This window comes from Lithobates pipiens, unplaced genomic scaffold, assembly GCF_037356315.1.
Source record: "Lithobates pipiens isolate NorthernLeopardFrog02 unplaced genomic scaffold, aLitPip1_a1.2 Scaffold_8, whole genome shotgun sequence".
Taxonomy (NCBI): Eukaryota; Metazoa; Chordata; class Amphibia; order Anura; family Ranidae; genus Lithobates; species Lithobates pipiens.
The window spans coordinates 454509385-454534644 of NW_027507903.1; the positions used below are offsets into that span (position 1 = coordinate 454509385).

Genomic DNA, 25260 nt, shown 5'->3' on the forward strand with positions numbered 1-25260 from the left:
TTATTCTTAAAAAAATGCACGGATTACTGTATAAATGACACTGGCAGGGAAGGGGTTAACACTAGGGGGTTAAATGTGTTCCCTGGGAGCCCCATTAATTACATTAAAAAACAATAATAATCTAAAAAAAACTGTCCGTTTTGGTTTCAGTTTTCGGCCCAGTGCAACCTGAAATTTCGGTTTCAGCGCCAGAATTTTCAGTTAGGTGCACCACTACCCAACCATGAAGGGAGGAAAATGAAACAGTCTTACTGCTAAGAACATTCATCTGATTAATAGCAGAGGGATTTTGGGGAAACTTTCCTCAAGAGGCTGTGAAACAGCCATGAAAGAGTTGCTAAGTCCGAACCATCAAGTCCGACAAAGTCTTCCAGACATACCTTACCCCAAACGGGGTACCAGCAGCAGGACACCAGCATGTTCTGCGTACTGACAGTCCAGGGGACCACTGAGTTCTCCAGCAATAATTCTTGCCTGCCATGCCATTGATTAACCACTTCAATACCGGGCTATTCTGGCACTCTTCTCCTACATGTAAAAATAATAATGTTTTTGCTAGAAAATTATTCAGAACCCCCAAACATTATATATGTTTTTTTAGCAGATGCCCTAGGCAATAAAATGGCGATCATTGCAACTTTTTATCTTGCTTGGTATTTGCACAATAATTTTTCAATCGCTTTTTTGGAAAGAAAACAGTTTCATGAATTAAATAACAAAACAGTAAAGTTAGCCCAATTTTTTTCTATAACGTGAAAGGTAATGTTACACTGAGTAACATTTTTTTTTTTAAAACAAGCAAATATGATATTGTTTCCTATCTATTTACTAATGCTAAGGATTACAAATAGATAATGATGATTGAGAGAGTCAAATTACACTTTAAAGGGGACCTTAACCACTTCCCGACCGCCGCACGACGATGTACGTCGACAGAATGTCACGGGCAGGCATATGGGCGTACCTGTACGTCCCTGCCTTCCCGCGGGTCGGGGGCCCGATCGGGCCCCCCGGTGCCTGAGGCGGTCGGTAATCGTTCGGGAGCGATCCGGGATAAGGGGGCGGCCATTCGTTCATGGCCACCCCCTCGCGATCGCTCCCGACGAATGAAATGGCAGCGTGACATCACTTCCTCTCCTGTAAACACAGGAGAGGAAGTGATGTAATCTCTCCTCGTGTCGGCCTTTTTCGTTCCGACACCGAGGAGAGAGGATCGGTGAGTTGCACCCAACACTACACTTACAGTAGAACACGCCAGGCACACTTTTCACCCCCCCGATCACCCCCCAATCACCCCTGCCCCCCCCCCCCCCCCCAGTCACAGTGACACCAATTGCATTTTTTTTTTTTTTGCATTGGTGTCATTTGTGACTGTAATAACTGTTAGGGCAGTTAGGGTTAGCCCCCTTTAGCTCTAGGGTGCCCCCCTAACCCCCCCAATAAAGGTTTAACCCCGTGATCACCCCCCGTCGCCAGTGTCACTAATAAGCGATCGTTTTTCTGATCGCTGTATTAGTGTCACAGGTGACGCTAGTTCGGCAGGTAAGTATTTAGGTTCGCCGCAGCTTTTTATAGCGTCAGGGACCCCCATATACTACCGCATAGCCCCCTGATTGCCCCCCAGTTAACCCTTTCACCAGTGATCACCATATAACTGTTACAGGTGACGCTGGTTGGTTAGTTATTTTTTTTTTGTTTCAGGGCACCCGCCATTTATTACCTAATAAAGGTTTAACCCCCTGATCACCCGGCGGGTGATATAAGTTTGAGGGTCAGATAAGGTCTGCGTCGCCCCAGCGTCAGGTTAGTGCCAGTACCGCTAACACCCACACGCAAAGCATACACCCCCCTTAGTAATATAGTATCTGATCAGATCTATATTAGCGTTGCCAGCATTTTAGGTTTCCCAAAATGCATTGTTAGCGGGATCAGCCCAGATACCTGCTAGCACCTGCGTTTAGCCCCTCCGCCAAGCCCAGCCCAGCCCACCCAAGTGCAGTATCGATCGATCACTGTCACTTACAAAACACAACACACATAACTGCAGCGTTCGCAGAGTCAGGCTTGATCCCTGCGTTCGCTAACAGTTTTTTTTGTAGCGTTTTGAAACAGTCGCTGACAGGCTAGGTGCTTTTTTACCTGTGAGTCTCACTAGTGTACCCCTAAATTTAGAGCCCAAAATGGCAAAGCGAAGGTACACTAGTGAAGAGGCCTACACGTTTCTGAGCATGACAGATAGTGAAGAGGACGTCACTCATCTGTCAGATTCAGGCTCAGAATACGATCCTGTAGAGGACAGCGGCTCCATGACAGATAGCTCTGACGACGGAGATGAGGCCGCTGTTAAGAACAGGTGTGCCCGATCCCAAATGTATTCTGTTGTTCAGGTGCAGAAACCGCAGGTCACTCGTATGGAGCAGAGACGTACTAGAGCTGCTCAACCTTCTGGTGAACTGGCAAGCACCAGCGGCCTAGTACACCCTGGACCTACATCCAGCACTGCAGTAACACGTGGTGACGTGGCGAGTCCCATAAGTGCAGTTCAAGCTGGCGAGGTGGCAAGCACAAGTAGTGTCCCGCTGCCACCAAGAAGAAGACAAAGACAGGCCCGTCGTACCCATAGTGCCCTTCCTGCAGAATTCGCCAATCCTATTTGGGTGCCCACATCTTCTGCAGAACCCGTACTTCCCCCATTCACCGTCCAACCTGGCATTAACGTGGAAACAGTTGATTTTACGACACTTGACTTTTACTCACTGTTTTTCACCGAAGATCTCTTTAGATCTATTGTGGACCAAACCAATTTGTACGCTGGTCAACACATCGCCACTATTCCCCAGTCCGCCCTTGCCAAACAATGGAAACCAGTTACGGTTTCCGAATTTAAAATCTTTCTGGGCCTCTCCCTCAACATGGGCATAACCAAAAAGTCAGTTGCGGTCATATTGGTCCACTGACCCAATTCACCATATGCGCGTGTTCTCTGCTTCCATGTCCAGGGCACGATACGAGATGATTTTGCGGTTTATGCACTTCAGCGACAATGAACTCTGTCGTCCTCGTGGAGACCCTGAATACGATCGGCTCTACAAAATTCGGCCCCTCATAAACCACTTCAACCAACGTTTTGCAGACTTGTTTACTCACGATCAAGTTGTCTGCGTTGATGAGTCCCTGATTAAGTTTTCTGGTCGCTTGTCATTCAAACAATACGTCCCCAACAAGCGTTCCAGATACGGGGTCAAGATGTATAAGCTCTGTGACAGGGCCACAGGCTATACACGTAGTTTCATGGTTTATGAGGGTAAAGATAGTCACGTAGAGCCGGAGAACTGCATTGACTACATAGGAAGCGCTGGCAAGATAGTGTGGGACATGGTGTCACCCTTATTCGGAAAGGGGTACCACTTGTACGTGGACAATTATTACACAAGCGTGCCACTGTTTAGTCACTTGTTTGATCAGCAGATTGGAGCATGTGGCACCGTGCGACCTAATCGCCGGGGCTTTCCCCAGCGGCTTGTAGAGTCCAGTCTTAGGCTGGGGGAGAGAGCCTGCTTGCGCAGTAATAATTTGCTCGCTATGAAGTGGAGGGATAATAATGAAGTGGAGGGATAATAAGAATGTTTTCGTTCTTACCTCCCTTCATGCAGACACGACGGTCCAAATTCCTACGGCGACTGGTATTGTGGAGAAATCCCTCTGTGTCCACAAATATAACCTTAACATGGGAGGGGTGGACCTCAATGACCAGTTGTTGGCGCCGTATCTAGTTGCCCGTAAGGCCAGACGCTGGTACAAAAAAGTGTCTGTTTATTTATTCCAATTGGCTATACTGAATGCTTATGTACTACACAAAGCTTCAGGACGGACTGGATCCTTCCTTAAATTCCAGGAGGATATCGTCAGAGCCCTTCTGTATCCAGACGGTGCTCCACCTCACCTTCCCCTGCCAGATGCAGTAAGCCGGCTGCATGAGAGGCATTATTCTTATGTCATCCCGAGTACCCCTACCCAACGAGCCCCCCAAAGAAAATGTCGTGTCTGCAGAAAGTGCGGATATAGGCGTGACACCCGTCATTATTGTCCCTGCTGTCCTGACAATCCTGGTCTTTGCATTGGTGAATGTTTTGAACGCTACCAATCACTAGTTGAGTATTAGCGTAGGGTACAGCATTGCACAGGCTAGGCACACGTTCACAGGGTCTCCCAAGATGCCATCGCATTTTGAGAGACCCAAACCGCTGGAACCGTTACAACAGAAGTGTTAAAGTTACATAAAAAAAGTGTTTAAAAAAAAAAAAATATATATATAAAATAAAAAAACCTAAAATAGTTGTCGTTTTATTGTTCTCTCTCTCTCTATTCTCTCTCTATTGTTCTGCTCCTTTGTACTGTATTCTATTCTGCAATGTTTTATTGTTAACCATTTTTTGTTTTCAGGTACGCCATTCAGCTGTAGCGTGGATTTATTTATCTTGACAGCAACAGCGTTTGCTCCCACGATACGTAAAGCCACGACTCCAGCGCTGTCGGAGGTGATTTCACCACCACAGTTAAAAAAGAGCATATATGCCGAAGCATGGGGGCATAAGGGGTGGAGGAGCGATCTGCTCCTACCTTTTGCGGGAGGATGCCCCCATGCTTCGGCATATATATATATATATATATATATATATATATATATATATTAGGCACAGATTGTGTTAAATGTGTTATTTTTTGCTATTTTTTTTTTGTATTTGCTTTGCAGGTATGGTACGTCTTACTGTTATACTGTAATGTTACTTTGTTTTATTGTTAACCATCATTTGCTTAGCAGGTACGCCATTCAGTTGCAGCGCGGATTTATTTATCTTGACAGCAACAGCGTTTGCTCCCACGATACATAAAGCCGCGACTCCAGCACTGTCGGGGGTGATTTCACCACCACAGTTAAAAAAGAGCATATATGTCGAAGCATGGGGGCATAAGGGGTGGAGGAGCGATCTGCTCCTACCTTTTGCGGGAGGTTGCCCCCATGCTTCGGCATATATAAATGGTGCATGTATGTCCACCATTAAAAGTGGGTGGATGAAGGGTGGTATCTAATGGTGGGCATACCCACCGATCAATATTTTTTTTTCATTCAGCCCACTGGCTGCATGAAAAAAAAATTACAATATATACATTATTTTTTTTTTTTTTTTTTTTTTTGCACAAAGTTGTCATTAAATGATATATTGCTCAAACATGCCATGGTTATATGTAAAATTACACCCCAAAATACATTCTGTTGCTTCTCCTGAGTATGGGGATACCACAAGTGTGGGACCTTTTGGGAGCCTAACCGCGTACGGTACCCCAAAATCCAAGCACCACCTTCAGGATTTCTAAGGGTGTAAATTTTTGATTTCATTCCTCACTGCTATCACAGTTTCGGAGGCCATGGAATGCCCAGATAGCACAAAATCCCCCCAAGTGACCCCATTTTGGAAAGGAGACACCCCAAGCTATTTGCCGAGAGGTATGGTTAGTATTTTGCAGACCTTCATTTTTGTCACAAAGTTTTGAAAATTGAAAAAAAGAAAAAAAATATACATTATTTTTTTTTTTCTTCATTTTCAAAAACAAATGAAAGCTGCAAAATACTCACCATGCCTCTCAGCAAATAGCTTGGGGTGTCTACTTTCCAAAATGGGGTCATTTTGGGGGGTTTTGTGCTATTTTGGCATTTTATGGCCTTCAAAACTGCGATAGGTAGTGAGGTGTGAAATCAAAAATGTACACCCTTAGAAATCCTGAAGGCGGTTCTTGGTTTTCGGGGCCCCGTACGCGACTAGGCTCCCAAAAAGTCCCACACATGTGGTATCCCCGTACTCAGGAGAAGCAGCAGAATTGATTTTGGGGTGTCATTTCACATATGCCCCTGGTAGGTGTGAGCAATATATCATTTAGTGACAACTTTGTGAAAAAAAAATAAAAAAAAATAAAAGTTTGTAATTTTCCCGCAACTTGTGGCAAAATATAAAATATTCCATGGACTCAACATGCCTCTCAGCAAATAGCTTGGGGTGTCTACTTTCTAAAATGGGGTCATTTGTGGGGGTTTTGTGCCATCTTGGCATTTTATGGCCTTCAAAACTGTAATAGGTAGTGAGGCGTGAAATCAAAAATTTACGCCCTTAGAAAGCCTGAAGGTGGTTCTTGGCTTTCGGGGCCCCGTACGCAGCTAGGCTCCCAAAAAAATCCCACACATGTGGTATCCCCGTACTCAGGAGAAGCAGCAGAATTTATTTTGGGGTGTCATTTCACATATGCCCATGGCATGCGTGAGCAATATATCATTTAGTGACAACTTTGTGAAAAAAAAAAAAAGTTTGTAATTTTCCCGCAACTTGTGGCAAAATATAAAATATTCCATGGACTCAACATGCCTCTCAGCAAATAGCTTGGGGTGTCTACTTTCTAAAATGGGGTCATTTGGGGGGGGTTTTGTGCCATCTTGGCATTTTATGGCCTTCAAAACTGTAATAGGTAGTCAGGCGTGAAATTAAAAATGTACGCCCTTAGAAAGCCTGAAGGCGGTGCTTGGTTTTCGGGGCCCCGTACGCAGCTAGGCTCCCAAAAAATCCCACACATGGGCTATCCCCGTACTCAGGAGAAGCAGCAGAATTTATTTTGGGGTGTCATTTCACATATGCCCATGGCATGCGTGAGCAATATATCATTTAGTGACAATTTTGTGAAAAAAAAAAAGTTTGTAATTTTCCCGCAACTTGTGGCAAAATATAAAATATTCCATGGACTCAACATGCCTCTCAGCAAATAGCTTGGGGTGTCTACTTTCTAAAATGGGGTCATTTGTGGGGGTTTTGTGCCATCTTGGCATTTTATGGCCTTCAAAACTGTGATAGGTAGTGATAGGTAGTGATAGGTAGTGAGGAGTAAAATGACATATGAATGCCCTTAGAAATTCTGAAGGCGGTGCTTGGCTTTCGGGGCCCCGTACGCGGCTAGGCTTCCAAACAGTCGACCACATGTGGTATCCCCGTACTCAGGAGAAGCAGCAGAATGTATTTTGGGGTACAATTCCACATATAACCATGGCATGTGTGAGCAATATATCATTTACTGACAACTTTGTGTAAAAAAAAAAAAAAATTTTTTTTTGTCATTATTCAATCGCTTGCGGCAAAAAAATTAAATATTCAATGGGCTCAACATGCCTCTTATCAATTTCCTTAGGGTGTCTACTTTCCAAAATGGGGTCATTTGGGGGGGTTTTGTACTGCCCTGCCATTTTAGCACCTCAAGAAATGAGATAGGCAGTCAAACTAAAAGCTGCGTAAATTCCAGAAAATGTACCTTAGTTTGTAGATGTGACAACTTTTGCGCAAACCAATAAATATACAGTTTTTGAATTTTTTTTTACCAAAGACATGTGGCTGAATACATTTTGGCCTAAATGTATGACTAAAATTGAGTTTATTGGATTTTTCTAATAACAAAAAGTAGAAAATATCATTTTTTTTCAAAATTTGCGGTCTTTTTACGTTTATATCGCAAAAAATAAAAATCGCAGAGTCAGTCAAATACCTTTAAAAGAAAGCTCTATTTGTGGGAAGAAAAGGACGCAAATTTCGTTTGGGTACAACATTGCATGACCGCGCAATTACCAGTTAAAGCAGCGCAGTGCCAAATTGTAAAAAGACCTCTGGTCATTTACCAGCAAAATGGTCCGGTCTGAAAGTGGTTAAGGAGGCAAGATTAGATCCAAGTCCAAGATTGGACCCGGCACTTCAGTCGGCGGGAGGGGTGGATTACCTAGATGAAGGTTTGAAGCAATGGAATAAACTTTTGGACATTGGCCAAAAACATAATGGTGGAGCAGTCCTTTAGTAGCACCCAGTGATATGAATCTGCAGAATAGCAAGAAGAGGGGCAAGTATTTTTGTGAAGAGGTGTAGAGGAAAAAAGTGGTAACCAATCTAAAAAAAAAAAAACAAAAAAAAAAAAAAAACGTTGGTACCCTTTTTGTTTAACGCGGCAAAAGCTCTGATACCTAAAAACTGGCTACAAGTTAAAAAACCCTCTATCAGAGAATGAATACAGAGAATCGAATATATCAATAACATGGAATATCTAGTCAAAATGGAGAAAAATCTAATGAATAGATATTGGGCAACATGGGAAAAGTGGAGATCATTAAAAAAGACTGAAAACTACATCCTGGCATTAGTGTAATAAATAGGGGATGGATTCAAGGTGGGCCAACAGAACTTGGGGAGGAGGGGAGGGTGGATAGGGGATATAAGGGACAGAGGAAGGGAGATAAGACAAATGTTGAAGGTGATTAAGCTGAACATACATTTTTTTTGGTTGAACTGGATGGACTTGTGTCTTTTTTCAACCTGACTAACTATGTAACATGTATTGTATAAGACAATTCTTTTTCTTGTATTCTTCCTTTCTCTGTTTTAAAACTCAATAAAATTTAAATAAAAAAAAAAATGTATTTTTGTGAACAATTAAGGGGCAGAAGACCGCTCAAATGGTAGTGCTGGTCTCTCACAGGCAATGGCAGAAAATGTTGATGTGAAGGGAAGATGGGGGTATGTACAGTGGCATCTTGTATGTCTACTGATGCAAGAAATTCCCTTCATCTGAGATAAGCAATGAAATTTTGCAGATTCCATCCAGAATTTTGGAGCTGAAAGAAATCAGTTTAGAGATTTTAAGTCCAGAACAGGGTAGATACCCCCATTTGGTTTGGGGACTGTGCGTAAGTTTAAAAAAAAAAAAAAAAAAAAAAAAACTTGGAACCGTTCCTCTGAAGAAACTGATACCATCATCCCTTGTGACCAAGGTTGGCACAATGCAGTCAGTAGGGCTGCTTTCACACCTGAGCGTAGCGTCTTTGAGAGTTTTTGCAGCGTTTTTTTTTTCTGCACGATTTGCGCAATTTTATACAGTGTTTTTGAGCTTTGTCATTTTTTTTTTTTATTAGCCAAGAAAACTATCATCTGTTGCTACTTTTTTTAGCATTTCCATCAGCTTTTATTTTTAAATTTTCCTTTTAATTATTCTTTTTTTTTTGTTAGGGTAAGGGGTTAGAGTTAAGGTTAGGATTATTTATTATTTTGTTAGGGTGTTAAAACTACTACTACTACTACTACTACTAAATGAATAAATGTAAAATACACAAAAATAAAAAATAAACATAAATAAATGCAATAAATGAATAGTATTTAATGATAAATAAATGATTAACCTTAACTCCAACAAAAAATATATATAATAAATAACTAAACACCCTTACCCTGGGGGGGCGTGGCTTGGCCGTTCATGTGAGAAGACGTGTCTCACATCAGCGCCTGCATCCTGATACACAGAATCCTGTTGTGAGCCTAACATACCACCGAAATAGACAGGAAACTTTGCTCCCGGTGTGGAGGCACCCCTACAGTGACTGCCGGTCGCCAAAATCAAAACGCAGGCATGTCTAAAAAGGAGGGCCTTCCCGCTGATGGAGCGGCCAGACATGTCAGACCCCCGCTCCAGCAGCGCTCAGGAAAGGAGACCTATGCCTCTCAGCAGCGGCCAAACTCTGCCAATATGTACATGACCCAGGCAGTCCCAAGACCGGACAGCAAACTCAGCCCTCCAGTACTGCAAAGGCTGGAAGGAACGGACCCCCTGGAAAACCTCCTCAAGGTACACATGTGTCTGAGAAAATAGCACCCACAGCCTTGAGGAACACACTGAGTACACCATCCTCCCCTCTCCCTGCCCCCGACATAGCTAGACCCACTGACATGGAATGTACTGAGCCTTCATTGCAGGACATTTTAACAGCAGTGCACTCTTATGGCTCTTCTATTACTGAACTGTCTGCAGAAGTCAAAAGTATGAAAGAGGGCTTTCTGCATATTAGGCAGGATATGCATAAAATCAGGGAGAGGGCCACTGCCTTACAGGGAAGAGTGGGCTCTATGGAGGATGAATTAGCCCCCCTTGCTCAAGAAATACATGCCACATCAACTAAAATGGACAAAACAGCAGATAGAGTTGAGGACATGGAAAATAGAATGAGAAGGTCAAACATCCGTATAGTTGGTATGCCTGAAAAATCCGAAGGGAAACACCCTGCTGAGTTTATTGAAAATTGGCTGGCAGATACCTTTGGTAAGAACAACCTCACTCCATTCTTTTCAGTAGAAAGAGCCCATAGGGTGCAGTCTAGACCACCGCCACCGGGGGGCCATGACAGACCATTTTTACTAAAACTCCTGCATTACAAGGATAGAGACATTATACTCCATCTGGCCAGACAGAAAGCGGACATGGAAATACAAGGATCTAAAATATCAATATACCCAGATTTTTCAGCGGCGGTACAAAAACAGAGAGCAAAATTCACAGAAGTGAAAAAGAATGCGCACAAGTCCATTAATTTACTCCATGCTATACCCAGCCAAGTTACGTGTAGTGGCAGACGGATCAGTGCTTTTTTTTTTTTTTTTTGAAAGCCCAAACATGGCTGCTAACTGGCTCGATGGCCATGAGCGACAACTAAGGGGAGCTGCCTGAGGAAATTCACCAGAATGAAAAAAAAAAAAAATCACAAAACCTGCATACCACGAATCCTATTGCTCACCCTGACAACAAAGGAGCGCCCCAAAGAGACACAAGTGACATAGTTGGTTACCTCTCACATTATACCAGTGACCTTTGTGCTTTAACTTTAAAGACACGGGGCCCCAGCCCTATTACCCCCCCCCCGAGTAGCAGGGCACCCACGGAAGTCCTCCGCCGGGATAGAATATGTCTATGACTACTATGCCTACTATTCTTTTTGGCAGACTGTTTTTTACTTTTTTTGTTGGTTTTCAGTCCCAGTTTGGGGGGCTGCATCTCTGCAGGAACCTATACTATGTGACTCTGCTCTACATCTCTGTACCCCGAAATGGATCGAAAGTGAATACAGATGGAAAACACCCCCTTCCTCCTAATCGCTCAGGTAACATGTGGCTTTGGGCAAGCTGGTCCACCTTGCAGGAACTAGCTACCCAACGGAATAGGCGCTAGTTATTGAACCCCCCCTCACTATAATGGGTAGGAAGAGAGACAATTCTTTCCTGGAATATCAGGGGATTGCCCGACCCTACAAAAAGGAATGCCTTATTCTCTTTTTTCTCACAACAGGACTCCACTATTATATGTATACAGGAATCCCACCTTACTAAAGGCACTACCCATTTACTACATATGACCAAATACCCAGTGCAGTATCACTCTGTACATACCAGATATTCCAGAGGAGTTAGTATTTTGTTTTCCAGGACCACTGCATTTACTAAACATGATGCACAAATAGACCCTGAAGGCAGAGTTATTTTTTTGATGGGTGTATGGGAAACTCAGACCTGTGTTATTGCTAACATATATGTACCCCCGCCATTTACATTAACGGTTTTACAATGCTTAGCAAGATTCTTGGCCAAACACCCTCAGTTTCCGGTATAGGTCCTAGGCGACTTTAATAGCGCAATGGATGCCTCCCTAGATGTACGTAAAAAATTCTGCCCCCAGGGCACATGCTCCTATGGCCAAGTTTGTAAATGAGCTTGGGCTAGTAGACTTTTGGAGATATAAATCTTCCCTCCAGGCCCAATTCTCCTGTTACTTGCTAAAGCACTCTATACTCTCGTATAAATTTTGCATTGGGGAACGATTTAACTTACTGTTATGACCAGATAGTGACATATCTGGCCAGGGGATTGTCAGACCACTCTCCGGTGCAGCTCAGCCTGAACCTTCAAAAACCACACCTACCGGTACACTGGAAGTTGAACCCCTTTTGGCTTCAGCTGTTTACCGACGAGGACATGCAAACTCCAGGCAGGTAGTGTCATGGTTGGGATGTAGTGTCATGGTTGGGATTCAAATCAGCGACCCTTTTAACTGCTAGGTGAGAGTGCTAACCACTACACCACTGTGCCGCCCAGATATGCAGATGCATATTAAACACTTTTTGGAAACCAATAAACCCTGGGCTGCTCCTGGAGTGGTATGGGATACTCTAAAAGCTCACTCTAGAAGAACTACAACTTGCACTGGCCACATTCTCAAACTCAAAGGCCCCAGGCAATGACGGCTTACCAATTGAACTATATAAAAAATTTTGAGGAATACTCCTACCGGAGTTACTCCACACACTTACAGAAGCGTTTAACTCAGGTTTCTTGCCGAGATCTATGTATGAAGCGGTGGTGGTAATCATATTGAAACCAGGGAAAGAACCTGATAAGCCAGAATCATATAGGCCCATCTCACTGCTAAATACGGATCTGAAACTTCTTACTAAAACCATAGCTATTAGGCTCTCAAAAAGGTGGTGACTAAATGGGTACACCCCAACCAATCCAGATTCATACCAAACAGATCTACGGCAAATAACCTACGCCGCCTATATCTTAAAATGCAAATACCCACTGACAATCAGGGATAAAGCTATCCTCTCGCTTGATACCGCTAAGGCGTTTGATCGTGTTGCGTAGGCATACCAATGGAAAGTACTGGAAAAGTTTAACTTGGGAGAAAACATCTCCTGGATTAAACTACTATACAAAGAGCCAAAAGCATATATTAGAATAAATAATACCTCGTCTCCCTCCTTTGACCTGTTCAGGGGGACCAGGCAAGGCTGCCCCCTATCCCCCCTACTTTTTGCCCTGTCCATAGAACCCCTGGCAGCTGCCATAAGAGGGAACCCAGAAATAGTCAGATTTAAGCGGGGGGAAACGGAAGATAAACTGGCATTGTATGCCGACGGTGCACTTCTGTTTCTGGGCGACACATCCACTTTCCCTGATTAGGCTTATGGAATTGATCCAGACATTCAGAGCTTTTTCTGGATTTACAATAAACTGGGATAAATCAACTATCCTACCCTTGGACCACTGACAGAGCCCCTCCCCCACACGGCTGAACAGATCAAAATAGTGGATAAGTTCAAATAACTAGGAATTATTATACACCCTAACCTAGACCAATATATAAAACTAAATATAAACCCACTTTAAAAAAAATTTCAAGACAATACGACCAGCTGGATTAAGTTGCCACTCTGCTGTTGGTCGCTACAACTTGATAAAGATGGTCTGGAACCTGCAAATATTATATGCACTCCACAACGCACCTCTCTGGATCCCTATCCTTGTGTTTAGAAGATGTAACACCCTATACCGTGCATTAAATATGGAGGAAGCAGGTTCCAAGTATTAAACTGGAAACCTTACAGGAAGCGAAGGACTCGGGTGGACTGGCGGTACCAAACCCATTCTATTATTTCATGGCGGCTCAGCTGCAGCATTTAACGGGCTGGCTCCACCCAAAGTCCTTTAAACCCATTCAGAACATAGTGCATACGAAGACATCTGATGATGGACTTGGAGTGCATAGAAGCAGGTGAATTTGGAAAACTGACTCAATACCCCACACTAACACTCATAGATAAGATATGGAACAAGACCAAACATATGCAATACACAGGGTACACCAACTGCTCACGCATATGCAATAACTGTAACCACCTAGAACGAAACAAACTACAAAACTTCTCCAATTGGTCAAGGAGCGGAATAAACTATATTTCACAACTACAGTGTGGAGGTATACTTCGAGACTTCCAATCACTATGTACAGAATTTGCCAAACACCTCATTCTTCCACTACCTTCAGCTCAGGCATGCTATAGCGGCACAGGCTACAATATCTCATTGGGAGCTAACCAGGCCCACGGTGCTTACACAACTAATCATGTCATCATACCAGAAGGGACAAATCTCCTCCATATGCAGCTCCCTCCTTTGCTATGTATCTAAAGCAATGACATGGAACTGTAGAGCTGGATGGGGGACGATATAGGGCATATTACAGACGAAGAATGGAACACCATACTAGACAACGTACTTAAAGTATCATTATCCTCCCCCCAAAAACTCAGCCAATTATTCGTTATTCACTGTACGTACCGTACACCTGAGAAGTTACACAAATGGCACAAAAGGGATGACCCACTATTCCCCCGATGCCTTGTCGACAGTGGTACACTTATCCATATGCTATGGAAATGCCCAAAACTACAAAAGTACAAAAGGTATTGGGCAGCAGTGAGAAACAATCAACAGCATATAGAACCTTCAGCTTACCACTGAACCTAAACTTTGTTTATTGGGATCTTATTAGAGAACAACTCACATACAAACACCAAGGTAGACCAAAAAAATTTGAGAACATATGGGATCCCTGGTAGGGTCAAACAAGGATGCTATGCAGGCGAATGAAAACCTCCTTCTCAACTGATGTCATAGGTCGTTAGAACGCCAGCATCTAGTAGATTGTAATGGAGCACAATGAAAACCAGTGACTTAGTGTAACTATAAGGCAGCCTTCATACACCCACTGGCTTGTATACAATTTTTTTGGCAATTTTTAGGCATTTTCCAAGGCATCCCTGAAGAAACCTCAAGACACCCCAGGGTGCCTGGGCACTTTGGTTGAAAAAGGCTGCCCTAGAGACTTGATGAATTACATTTTCTAGAGCATGCACTCAAAACAATAAGGCTGAGGGTCCTCAAATACAGGTTCATGTTCTCTATTCATTAGTTTTGTCCATTTAGCAATAGTCTGGCAAATAGGCGTAGAAGCAATTGTTAGCTGCAGGGCAAAAACCAACAGACTCCTTAAAGGAGGGAACATCCTCAAAAGGAACTATATTTTCTGAAATTCTTTTTCCATAGGATACATTTAAGCAAAAAGCTTAAAGGGGTTATAAAGGTTAGTGTTTTTCACCTTAAAGCATCCTATAGCAACGCCCCCCATTCTCAAGCATCTGACGCCTCCCACCAATGTACCTGCTGATGTGCTCACTGTGGGAAATTCAAACCTCAAAGCTACGGACGCTACCGTAACTGACCAGGGTCTGACCTCCCACCACAGGCCAGCTGGAAACCGGAGGACAACAGAGGATGGCAAAGAGAACCATTGTATGCCTGATTTTTATCTACTCAAATGTGAGTTTAAACTTTTAAAACGGATTAAAGCCTTGTTTTAAACTGACTTACTACTCTTAGAGCGGCATTGCTCTATCTCTCTCTCTCCCATGCTACAGAGTCTCTTCTGCTCTCAGGACCTGGCTGCTGCTTGCAACACACACCAGAACCTATTAATATAGGTCTGGACTGATGAAACTGTTTTGAATTGCCACGAGAAAGTTCTCTTTTCTACTGCCCCATGATACTTTACTAGCAGCCCCTACCAGCGCTCCATCTCCTCCCCTTTTACTGCTGCTAGGCTAAGGCTTGTTGCACATTGTCAAATCAATGAATCGACAGTGGGAAGCATTTGTTGAAAAGCCATAGTTTGTGGCTCATAAAATGCAGGGTTGAATAATCCCTTCAAGCTTCCTCTGGTATGTGTGTCGCAATTGCTTTCTTCCATTTCATCTTCAAAGAGGTGCCATCTCTGGTTCCAAACAGTCAGGGGGAGAAATGTAGAGCTTTTGGCCTGTAGAAAGTGAAGGTTCAAGAGTGGCAAAAGTTTTCCAAATAGTGCAGACAGAAAAATCAACTTTTTGCAGACAGGCCAGATAATATATGCCTGAGAGGGAAATAGAGTTAGAAGAGGGGAGTGGTGTCGGAGAAGACCTGGCACTTTCTGGCTCTAGACAGAGATGGCTGTAATAAAGCTAGCATCTGTACCAAGATTTATGAGAGATCAGAGATTTCTCCTTTTGTCAGGTAGGCTACTTGTTGCGTGCCTAAAATAGAGCTAGCATCAGCTGCAGAGGATAGCGTTAGAATCAGTTCCTGCTTTGGTGCAAGGAGCATATCAGAGTTTAATTGTTGTGCAGGCCTTTGGCAGAGCAAATGTTCGCCTGCAGTTTTGACATGGGTGCATTTCCAGAAGGAGAACGCCGCAACCAGAGTGTACACGGAAAAAAAAGCGGAATGAGGTTCCCGAGTACCTTGTAAGGGTCCGTTCACACTAGCCCATGCACTAAACTGCTGTGGTTTAGTGCGTGGGCCGCAGTAATTTTGGGCTGCAGTTCTGAGTGGCAGTGTGATGCATATTTTATCGCATCACAAAGCACCCTTGCATGGTGCACTGCGCTTGCTGTGCGGTGACATGCAGGGCCTCCACAGAGGTGAGATATTATGCAAACATGTTGCATAATATTGCAGAACTCTGAAATGCAGAGAAACACTGTTTTCCGGTGTGAACTAACACACTTGTTGCGTCATTGCAGTTACCTGCATTTATCCATAAGGAAAAAGTTAAGTGCACATAGTATAAACGGGCCCTCAGTGCTTTAGGCAGCAGTGACAGTAAATAATGCAGCCTGTGGTATATCACACCTGGTTATCCAAACGAGACTAAGCTCAAAATAGTTGAGTTTTAGCTCCAAACTTGAAAAGTTCACTTTGAAGTGAATACATTTCAAATATCAGATTTTTACAGTAATGGTCAGATACAGGGAGACCCTGTCTTACCTGTCCAAGCTGTTGGACTATATATCAAGTCCAGGCTTTACCCCTCATGGTGGACCTACCTCCAAAAGGGGTATTCAGGGACTGGGTTCCACAAGGGTGAACATGTATTGCACCAAGTGTTGAGATAAGTGCCTGTGCAGAATCCAGTGCCCAAAGCAGCATTAGAGGCTGCCCCAGCAGAGTGTGGTCTGGGTATTTCTCCCAAGGTTGAACCAGTCCAGATGCACTGCTTCTATCTGTGGCATGAGAAGACAATGAGGAGTTAAATAAAGTATTTAACGGTAAATGAATAAAGAAGAAAAAAAATAAACTAGCTATAGTTTATAGCACAGTACTTTTTCCATGCCAATTGTCCCTTTCTACGGTGGATAAAACGGCTACACATGAGATGTAAAAAACAAACAAAAAACAAAGATAAATAATTTCAGAACTTTCTCCACCTTAAGACCCCATTCACACCTGAGCGTTTTGTAGCCCTACGCCTGAAGCTACAAAACGCTGGAGGGGAAAAAATACATTATTCTCAATGGAGATGGTTCACATCTCCACTCCAAGTCGCCTGAAGCCCTACGCCTGAAGCTCAAACAAGTTCCGGACCCTTTTTTGTCGCGCGAATCGGGCTGATTTGGGCGTTTTCATTCCCATAGAAACGAATGGAAACGCTCGATTCGAGCGTTTAGCGCGACAACGAGCGTTTCTATGGGCGTTTTGATGCTGTATCTGCAATGCTTAACATTGGTGACCTTTTGCCCTGCACAAATTCGCGACAAAACGCGGCAAAAAACGCAGCGAATCGCTGTAAAAAACGCCACGCAAATCGCGGTAAAAAACCGCCGCAAACCGCGGTAAAAAATGCCGCCAAAAACGCTTGAAAAAGCTACGCTCAGGTGTGAATGCAGCCTTAATGTGACCTATAAACTGTACAACTCAGTTGAACAAACTAAAATCTTTTAGGCGGAGAGAAGTAAAAATAAAACAATAAAATAATATTGTAGCATAAGTGTGCACACCCTTAAACAAATACTTTGTTGAAGCACCTTTTGATTTTATTACAGCACTCAGTCTTTTTGGGTATGAGTCTATCAGCATGGCCCATCTTGACTTGGCAATATTTGCCCACTCTTCTTTGCAAACACAGCCCAAATTTGTCAGATTCACCCTGTGCATAGCCCTCTTCAGATCACCCCACAGATTTTCAATCTGGCTCTGGCTGGGCCATTTCAAAACTTTAATCTTTGTCTGGTGAAGCCATTCCTTTGTTGATTTGGATTTATGCTTCGGGTTGTCATGTTGAAAAATGAAGTTCCTCTTCATGTTCAGCTTTCTAGCAGAAGCCTGAAAGGTTTTGTGCCAATATTGACTGGTATTTGGAACTCTTCATTATTTCCTCTACCTTGACTAAGGCCCCTGATCAAGCTGAAGAAAAACAGCCCCAATGCATAATGCTGCCACCACCATGCTTCACTGAGGGTACTGTGTTCTTTTGTGATGGGAGCGGTTGTTTTTGCACCAAACATATCTTTTGGAATTCTGGCCAAAAAGTTCAACCTTGGTTTCAGCAAACCATAACACATTTTCCCACATGCTTTTGGGAGACTTCAGATGTGTTTTTGCGGAATTTAGATGGGCTTGGATACTTTTTTTCGTAAGAAAAGTATCTTGCCACTCTACTCCATAGCCCACACATATAAAGAATATGGGAGATTGTCACATGTACCACATATCCGGATATTCCTGCAGCTTCTTGAATGTTGCCGTGGGCCTCTTGGAAGCCTCCCTGACCATTTTTCTTCTCGTCCTTTTATCAATTTTGGAGTTTCGTCCAGTTCTTGGTAATGTCACTGTTGCGCCATATTTTCTCCACTTGATGACTGTCTTCAATGTGTTCCACGGTATATCTCATGCCTTGAAAATACTTTTGTACTCTTCTCCTGACTGATCCCTCTGATGCTCTGGAAGCTGTCTGCGGACCATGGCTTTTGCTGTAGGATGCGACTAAGAAAATGTCAGGAAAGACCTACTAGAATAGCTGAACTTTATTTAGGGTTAATCAGAGGCACTTTAAATGATGGAAGGTGTGTACTGAACCCTATTTAACATGAGTTTGAATGTGATTGCTTAAGGTGTTCCGTGCATCTCATGCAGGAAATCCCATTGATGCCAATTGGGACACAGCGGCTGCACAGGTGTTCCGTGCATTTCTGTGCAGGTAGTCCCATTCACAGCAATTGGGACGCAGTTGCTGCATTGAGACAGCCATTGCTCCCAACTTGACATCCATGTGGGTGTATGTCCCTGAACTAACCCTGTCTGCATTTGTGGCCATGCACCTGCATGGATGTCAAATCTGTCTTTGCAGGCTCTGCATCCTAGCTGACATGAATAGGACTGCCTGCTCAGGGATGCACAGAGTACAAAAAGTATTTAGTCAGCCACCAATTTTGCAAGTTTTCCCACTTAAAAAGATGAGAGAGGCCTGTAATTGTCATCATAGGTATACCTCAACTATGAGAGACAAAAGGTGATTTTTGAAAGAATTTTTTTGCAAATTATGGTGGAAAATAAGTATTTGGTCACCTACAAACAAGCAGGATTTCTGGCTCTCACAGACCTGTATCTTCTTCTTTAAGAGGCTCCTCTGTCCTCCACTCATTACCTGTATGAATGGCACCTGTTTGAACTTGTTATCAGTATAAAAGACACCTGTCCACAACCTCAAACAGCCACACTCCAAACTCAACTATGGTGAAGACCAAAGAGCTGTCAAAGGACACCAGAAACAAAATTGTAGACCTGCACCAGGCTGGGAAGACTGCAACTACAATAGGCAAGCAGCTTGGTGTGAAGAAATCAACTGTGGGAGCAATATTAGTATTGAGATGAACTTTGGCAGTGGACAAAAAGATACAGACAGCAATAAGGCTCAGGCAGGGCCGGATTAACATAGGGGCTATATTGGAGCTGCAGCTCCAGGCCCCTTTTCTTAAGATGGGCCCATTTGCCAAAAAATAAAATAAAATACAAATAAAAAAACTATTGAGTTTCGAGGTTCATAGAGACCCCCAATTTGGGCGTAGGTAGCCAAAGACCTACCCCACCACTGGGGTTCCTAGGACTCATGGGTCCAGAGATAAGGCAGCCTGTCAAGCTACATACAGAGCGGCCAGTTTAAATACAAGCTGGCAAACTCTGTTTAGAGTAGACTGGGAGGATAAGCTCCCAGTGCCTCTTGCTTGACAGATTGGAGCCTTGGACCAATGGTAAAGCACCATTTGAACAATAAAAACGTGACATAGAAGGGGGCATGTGTCTAAAAGACACATGCTCCCTTCCAGCCCTCTTAATTAGAAGAGCAAAACATGGGTTTATGGGTACAGGCAGTCCCCAGGTTACAAACAAGATAGGGTCTGTAGGTTTGTTCTTAAGTTTAATCTGTTTGTAAGTCGGAACAGGTAAATTTTTTAAGGGGAAAAAAAACTATTTTTAAGCTTTTTGGATAACAAAGGAAATGGTTAACACCCCTGTAATGTTTGTTTAGATGTCTGTGCCCCTTCAGAAGATTTCCCCTCACTTTCTGTCCCTATGACAATTGGATTTTCAAAATTTTGGGTTGTTGTGCAAACAAGCCTTGGTGGTAAAGCATTAGTGGAGGTATCTTTTTCCCATAATAACTCTTACAAGAGTGAATTTCCCTTCCTAGGGGTAAATTTCCTCTCACTTCCTGTTGTCTCCCTCCGTTTGTAAGTAGGATGTTTGTAACCAGGGGACCACCTGTATAAGGTTTACCCATAATTCCATGTTTTCTCTCACAGTTAGAGGGAGAATGAGAATCTTCAGCTGCTGAAAATGTACTGTTTTAATCAAGCTAAATCATATAGTTATACAATAATGTATTATTTATCTATTTACTGTGAAATTACTGGTTGGAAGTTATAACTTCAAACTTCAGTAATTTGTCCGTTAAGTAACCTGCTTAAGTACAGTTTTTGAAAATATAGTAAATTACCTTAACACTATATAATAATTCTTTGTATATTACTTACTTATGGTAATTAACCCCTTGCCACCCAGGCCAATTCTGACACTTCTCTCTTACATGTAAAAATCCAATTTTTTTTGCTAGAAAAATTACTCAGAACCTTCAAACATTATATATTGTTTTAGCAGACACCCTAGGGAATAAAATGGCGGTTGTAACTTTTTATGTTACACAGTATTTCCGCAGCAATTTTTCAAATGTGTATTTTTGGAAAGAAAACGTTTCGGGAATATTAAAAAAACAAAAAAAACACTAAAGTTAGTCTGATTTTTTTTGTATACTATGAAAGATGATGTTATGCCGAGCAGATACCCAACATTTCACAGGCAGCACTGCCTGTCAAACTCGCCTATTGATTTCAACGGGGCCACTCTGCAACTGCAAGCCAAACTCGCTCGCAGTAGCAGCATATTCCAAAAATGTAAAACTACCATTCAGCAATGTAAAACAAAACAAAACAAAACAAAACAAAACAAACAAAAAAAAAAAAAAAAGACAAGGAGGTTGCAGTAGCACCTCATGAACGCCTGTCAGCTGCTGTTATACCACTCGTTGAAAAGCAATCCACCACAGATAACTTTTCAGAGGGCAGTAAGCATTACCGCAAATGTGCAAAAAACTTGAAACGCATCCTCTTCACACTCACCACCAACCAGGTCACTCCCCAGCCACTTCCCACGTTAGCCACCTCCCTTCAACTTATAGCACAGGTGACCATTTCCCAATCTGCAGATGACAGATCCTACACAAAAATATATCGCTCCCAGTTACTCCCCCCACCCGCTGATTGATATCGCTCCATGAGCACCTCACACCCCCCTGCTGACGGACCTCTCTCCCCAGCCTGTCCCCACACACCCTCTCACCTGCTGACCTGTGGATGGGGGAATCACTCCCGCAGTGTTATTGTGTTCTACCAGTGGGGAGCCTTCCCTACCCACAGAACACAATGATCAGGGTTGCCAACTATAGCTGGGAGCACTGATTGTTTTGGGAAAAACCTGACAGGCTGGTTGTACTCAAGTCGATTAATAGATTAACTTGTGCACAAAACAGCTAGCCCATACATAGATCAACTATGGCTGGTCTCTGTTTAATTTAAATCCATGTATGGCCCGCTTAACCACTACGCAGTCCCTAAACATCCTTCCACAAACCTTTACATTTTTCCTTCCCAGATTCCTTCATCCTCCTCACCTGTACATAGTGCCTGCTATCATACGCTTCTTTCCATCTTACCTCCTCTCCTGTACATACTGCCCACTATTCTACCCGCCACATACCTCTCCCGTACATACTGCTCACCATCATACATTTCTCTCTTGTACATACTGCCCACTGGCATACCCCTCCACACTCCTCTCCTGTACATATTGCCTGCTGTCATAACCTTCACACTCCTCTCCTGTACATAAAGCCCACGGTCTTAGCCTCCACACTCGTCTTCTATACATACTGCTCAGTATCATACCCCCCACACTGCTCTTTTGTACATACTGTCCACTTTCATAAACTCCTCTACTGTACATAGTGCCAGCTGTCATAACCTTCACACTCCCCTGCTGTGCACAGTGCCCACTCTCATACCATCCACATTTCTCTTCTGTACATACTGCCCCCATCATACCCTCCACACTCCTCTCCTGTACATAGTGCCTACTGTCAACCCTCCACACTCCTCTGCTGTGCATTCTACCCACTGCCACACCCTGCACACTCATCTCCTGTACATAATGCCCACTGCTATACCCTACACATTACTCTTCCTCACTTGCACATACTTTCCACTTTTATACCATCCATACTCCTTCCCTATATCTCTTAACCACAAAAACGTGTTTTTTTAAATTATAGTGAATATCTTCAATGTTACCAGCTCTAGAATGGGCACACTTTTGTTAGTTCAACTAAAAGAAATCTTTTCAGTCCTCATATATTTTTTTCTGCTCATTATTAGTACTCATTTAATTTTGTGATTACTACTGTGATGTATAGAGGAACATATGGGGTGTCAGCTACTCTAAGTATAGCACTGGATAAAAAAAAAAAATGCCCCTGAAAATATTTTTGGAATGTTGACAACTATGCACTTGGGCACTGCCCAAGGGCCACCGGGTCAGTAGGGGGCTCCATGAGAGGCTCTTGGGATCCTGTGATATTAAAGTGGTAGTAAACTTTTCTAACATTACTACATTTTAGAGACCATGAGGTAGGTTATGCCATAAGGTACAAGTATGCACAGCATATTAATACTTTAGGGTACACTTACCTGTCAGACTGAGCCCTCCAGCGCTGCGATAAATCCGGTGGGTCCCAGGCACTTCCAACTTCACCCGGTCTTCCTTCCGGGTTCTGTGCCTTCGGTCACTTGCCTTGGCCGGGCTGCGGGGACGTCACTCCCACCAATGCATGCACTCTCTCCCATCCCCCCTTCTCTCTCTCTAATCCTCCCTCCCCCTCTCTCATCCTCCTCCTCTCTATTCAATTTATTTTGTTAAAAACACATTTTTTGCATTTTTATAAAAATCTCAGCACCAGGCCCATGATGTTCCTAATCCGGCCCTGGGCTAAGGAATGGCTGTAACCCAATCCTCCATATCACAACAAATACAATTATAAAACAAAACCTACTGTGTTAATGTTGACAGACTCCTCTTGGAACTAAGGTCATTAAAAAAAACAAAAAAAACACAAATATATGATGCAAATAATACAACTAACTAAATTTGTTATAATGTTACGGTTGTGCACACTCATGAGAGGACATGCAAAAGCAAAACGAAACAAAAAAAAGGGGTACAAGTACCGTATATGCCGGTGTATAAGACGACCCCCTAATCTTACTGTTTAAAGCGGGGTTCCACCCTAAAGTGGAACTTCCGCTGATCGCAACCCTCCCCCCCTCTGGTGTCACAATTGGCACCTTACAGGGGGGTGGAGATACCTGTCAAAGACAGGTATTTACACCCACTTACGGGCATAGACTCCCGTGGGAGTCTATGTCATTTCCTGCCCTGCCGCGCTGTCTGCTGGGACACACACGGGTCCCAGTGACAGCGCAGAGAATTCCTATTGCGCTGCGCGACTCGAGCATGCGCAGTAGGGAACCGGGAAGTGAAGCCGATTCGCTTCTCTTCCCGATTCCCTCACCTAGAATGGTGACGGCAGCAGCCGAGAGCCGAGCGATCGATCCTCGGCTGCCGGCATCGCTGGAACCCGGGACAGGTGAGTGTCCATTTATTAAAAGTCAGCAGCTGTAGTATTTATAGCTGATGGCTTTTAATATTTTTTTTTTTTTTTTTAGGTGGAATCCCTCTTTAAGCATTTTTTTCTTGTACTTACCGTATAAGACGACCCCCTTCCAAGGCTTCCGACGCTTGATATTTCGTCCTTCTTGCTGGAGCAGGAGCTGGCGCCATATCCTTCTTCCTGTTTTTGCTGGAACCAATCACGGCGAGCGATGTATTCTCATAATGAATACAAAGCCTGCTTGGATTGGCAGAGGCTGTATCATCATCAGCCCGCGCCTCTCTGACTCTCAAAGCCAATCCGATTGGCAGAGGTTGTTACTCCAATCCGAGCAGGCTCTGTATTCATTTGAATAGATCGCTCACTGGGATTGGCTCAGCGGTATATACTGTATGTAGCTGAAGCTACATACAGTATTACCGAACCCTCAGCAGGCATCGGAGGGGCTGATCCGGCGTATAAGACGACCCCCGATTTTCGGCCAGTTTTTTAAAGTGTAAAAGGTCGTCTTATACGCCGGAAAATACGGTATAGATCTTTCACATGCAGGTCAGCTCAGTAACAAAAAAAAAACTGCATATTCTGATCCTTGCATAAGCCCTACTGTTAAAAGGTAACATACAACAAACAAATACAAACAAATAAAAATTTTGGTGCCGAAACTGAAAATTCAGGCTGCACTTGGCCGAAACCAAAATTGATGTTTTTTTAAAAATATATACAGCGGGTAAAATAAGTATTGAACATGGCACCATTTTTCTAGGTAAATATATTTTTAAAGGTGCTATTGACATGAAATTTTTACCACGTCAGTAACAACCCATGCAATCCATACATACAAAGAAACCAAAACAAATAAGTTCAGAAATTAAGTTATGTGTAATAAAATGGAATGACACGGGAAAAGTATCCTTTGTTGGCAATGACAGCTTCAAGACGCATTCTGTATGGAGAAATTAGTGGTTTGCATTGACCAGGTGTGATTTTGGTCCATTCTTCCACACAGTCTTCAAACTTTGAAAGTTATGTGGGCCTCTTCTATGAACACTGATCTTTAGTTCTTTCTATGGATTTTCTATTGGATTTAAGTCAGGTGATTGGCTGGGCCATTCTAGCAGCTTTATTTTCACGCTTTGAAACCAAGAGTTTGCTTGGCTTTGTGTTTGGGATCATTGTTTTGCTGAAATTCCCACTCACGTTTCATCCTCATCATCCTGGGAGATGGCAGCAAATTTTTTTATCAAGAATGTTTTGGTACATTTTTCTATTCATCATTCCTTCAATGATATGAAGTTTGCCAGTATCGTTATGCTGAAAAACAGCCCCAACACCATGATGTCCCCACCTCCAAACTTCACTGTTGGTATGGCGATATGGGTTGATGTGCAGTGCCATTTGACCTCCAAACATGGTGTGTATTATGGCATCCAAACA

The 25260-nt window shown here is 43.2% G+C and overlaps 1 protein-coding gene across 3 annotated transcripts in view; it reads right to left on the reverse strand.

Moving 5' to 3' along the window:
- Nucleotides 1–25260, reverse strand: part of RNF145 (ring finger protein 145) — a 263348-nt gene that overhangs the window by 152853 nt on the left and 85235 nt on the right. The window contains exon 11 of one of the 3 annotated variants that reach the window (XM_077468422.1): nucleotides 23209–23238. The exons of the other annotated variants lie outside the window; for them this stretch is intronic. Coding sequence (XP_077324548.1) covers nucleotides 23209–23238 — 30 coding nt within the window. The remainder of the gene's footprint in view (nucleotides 1–23208; nucleotides 23239–25260) is intronic. 3 annotated transcript variants of the gene reach the window in all.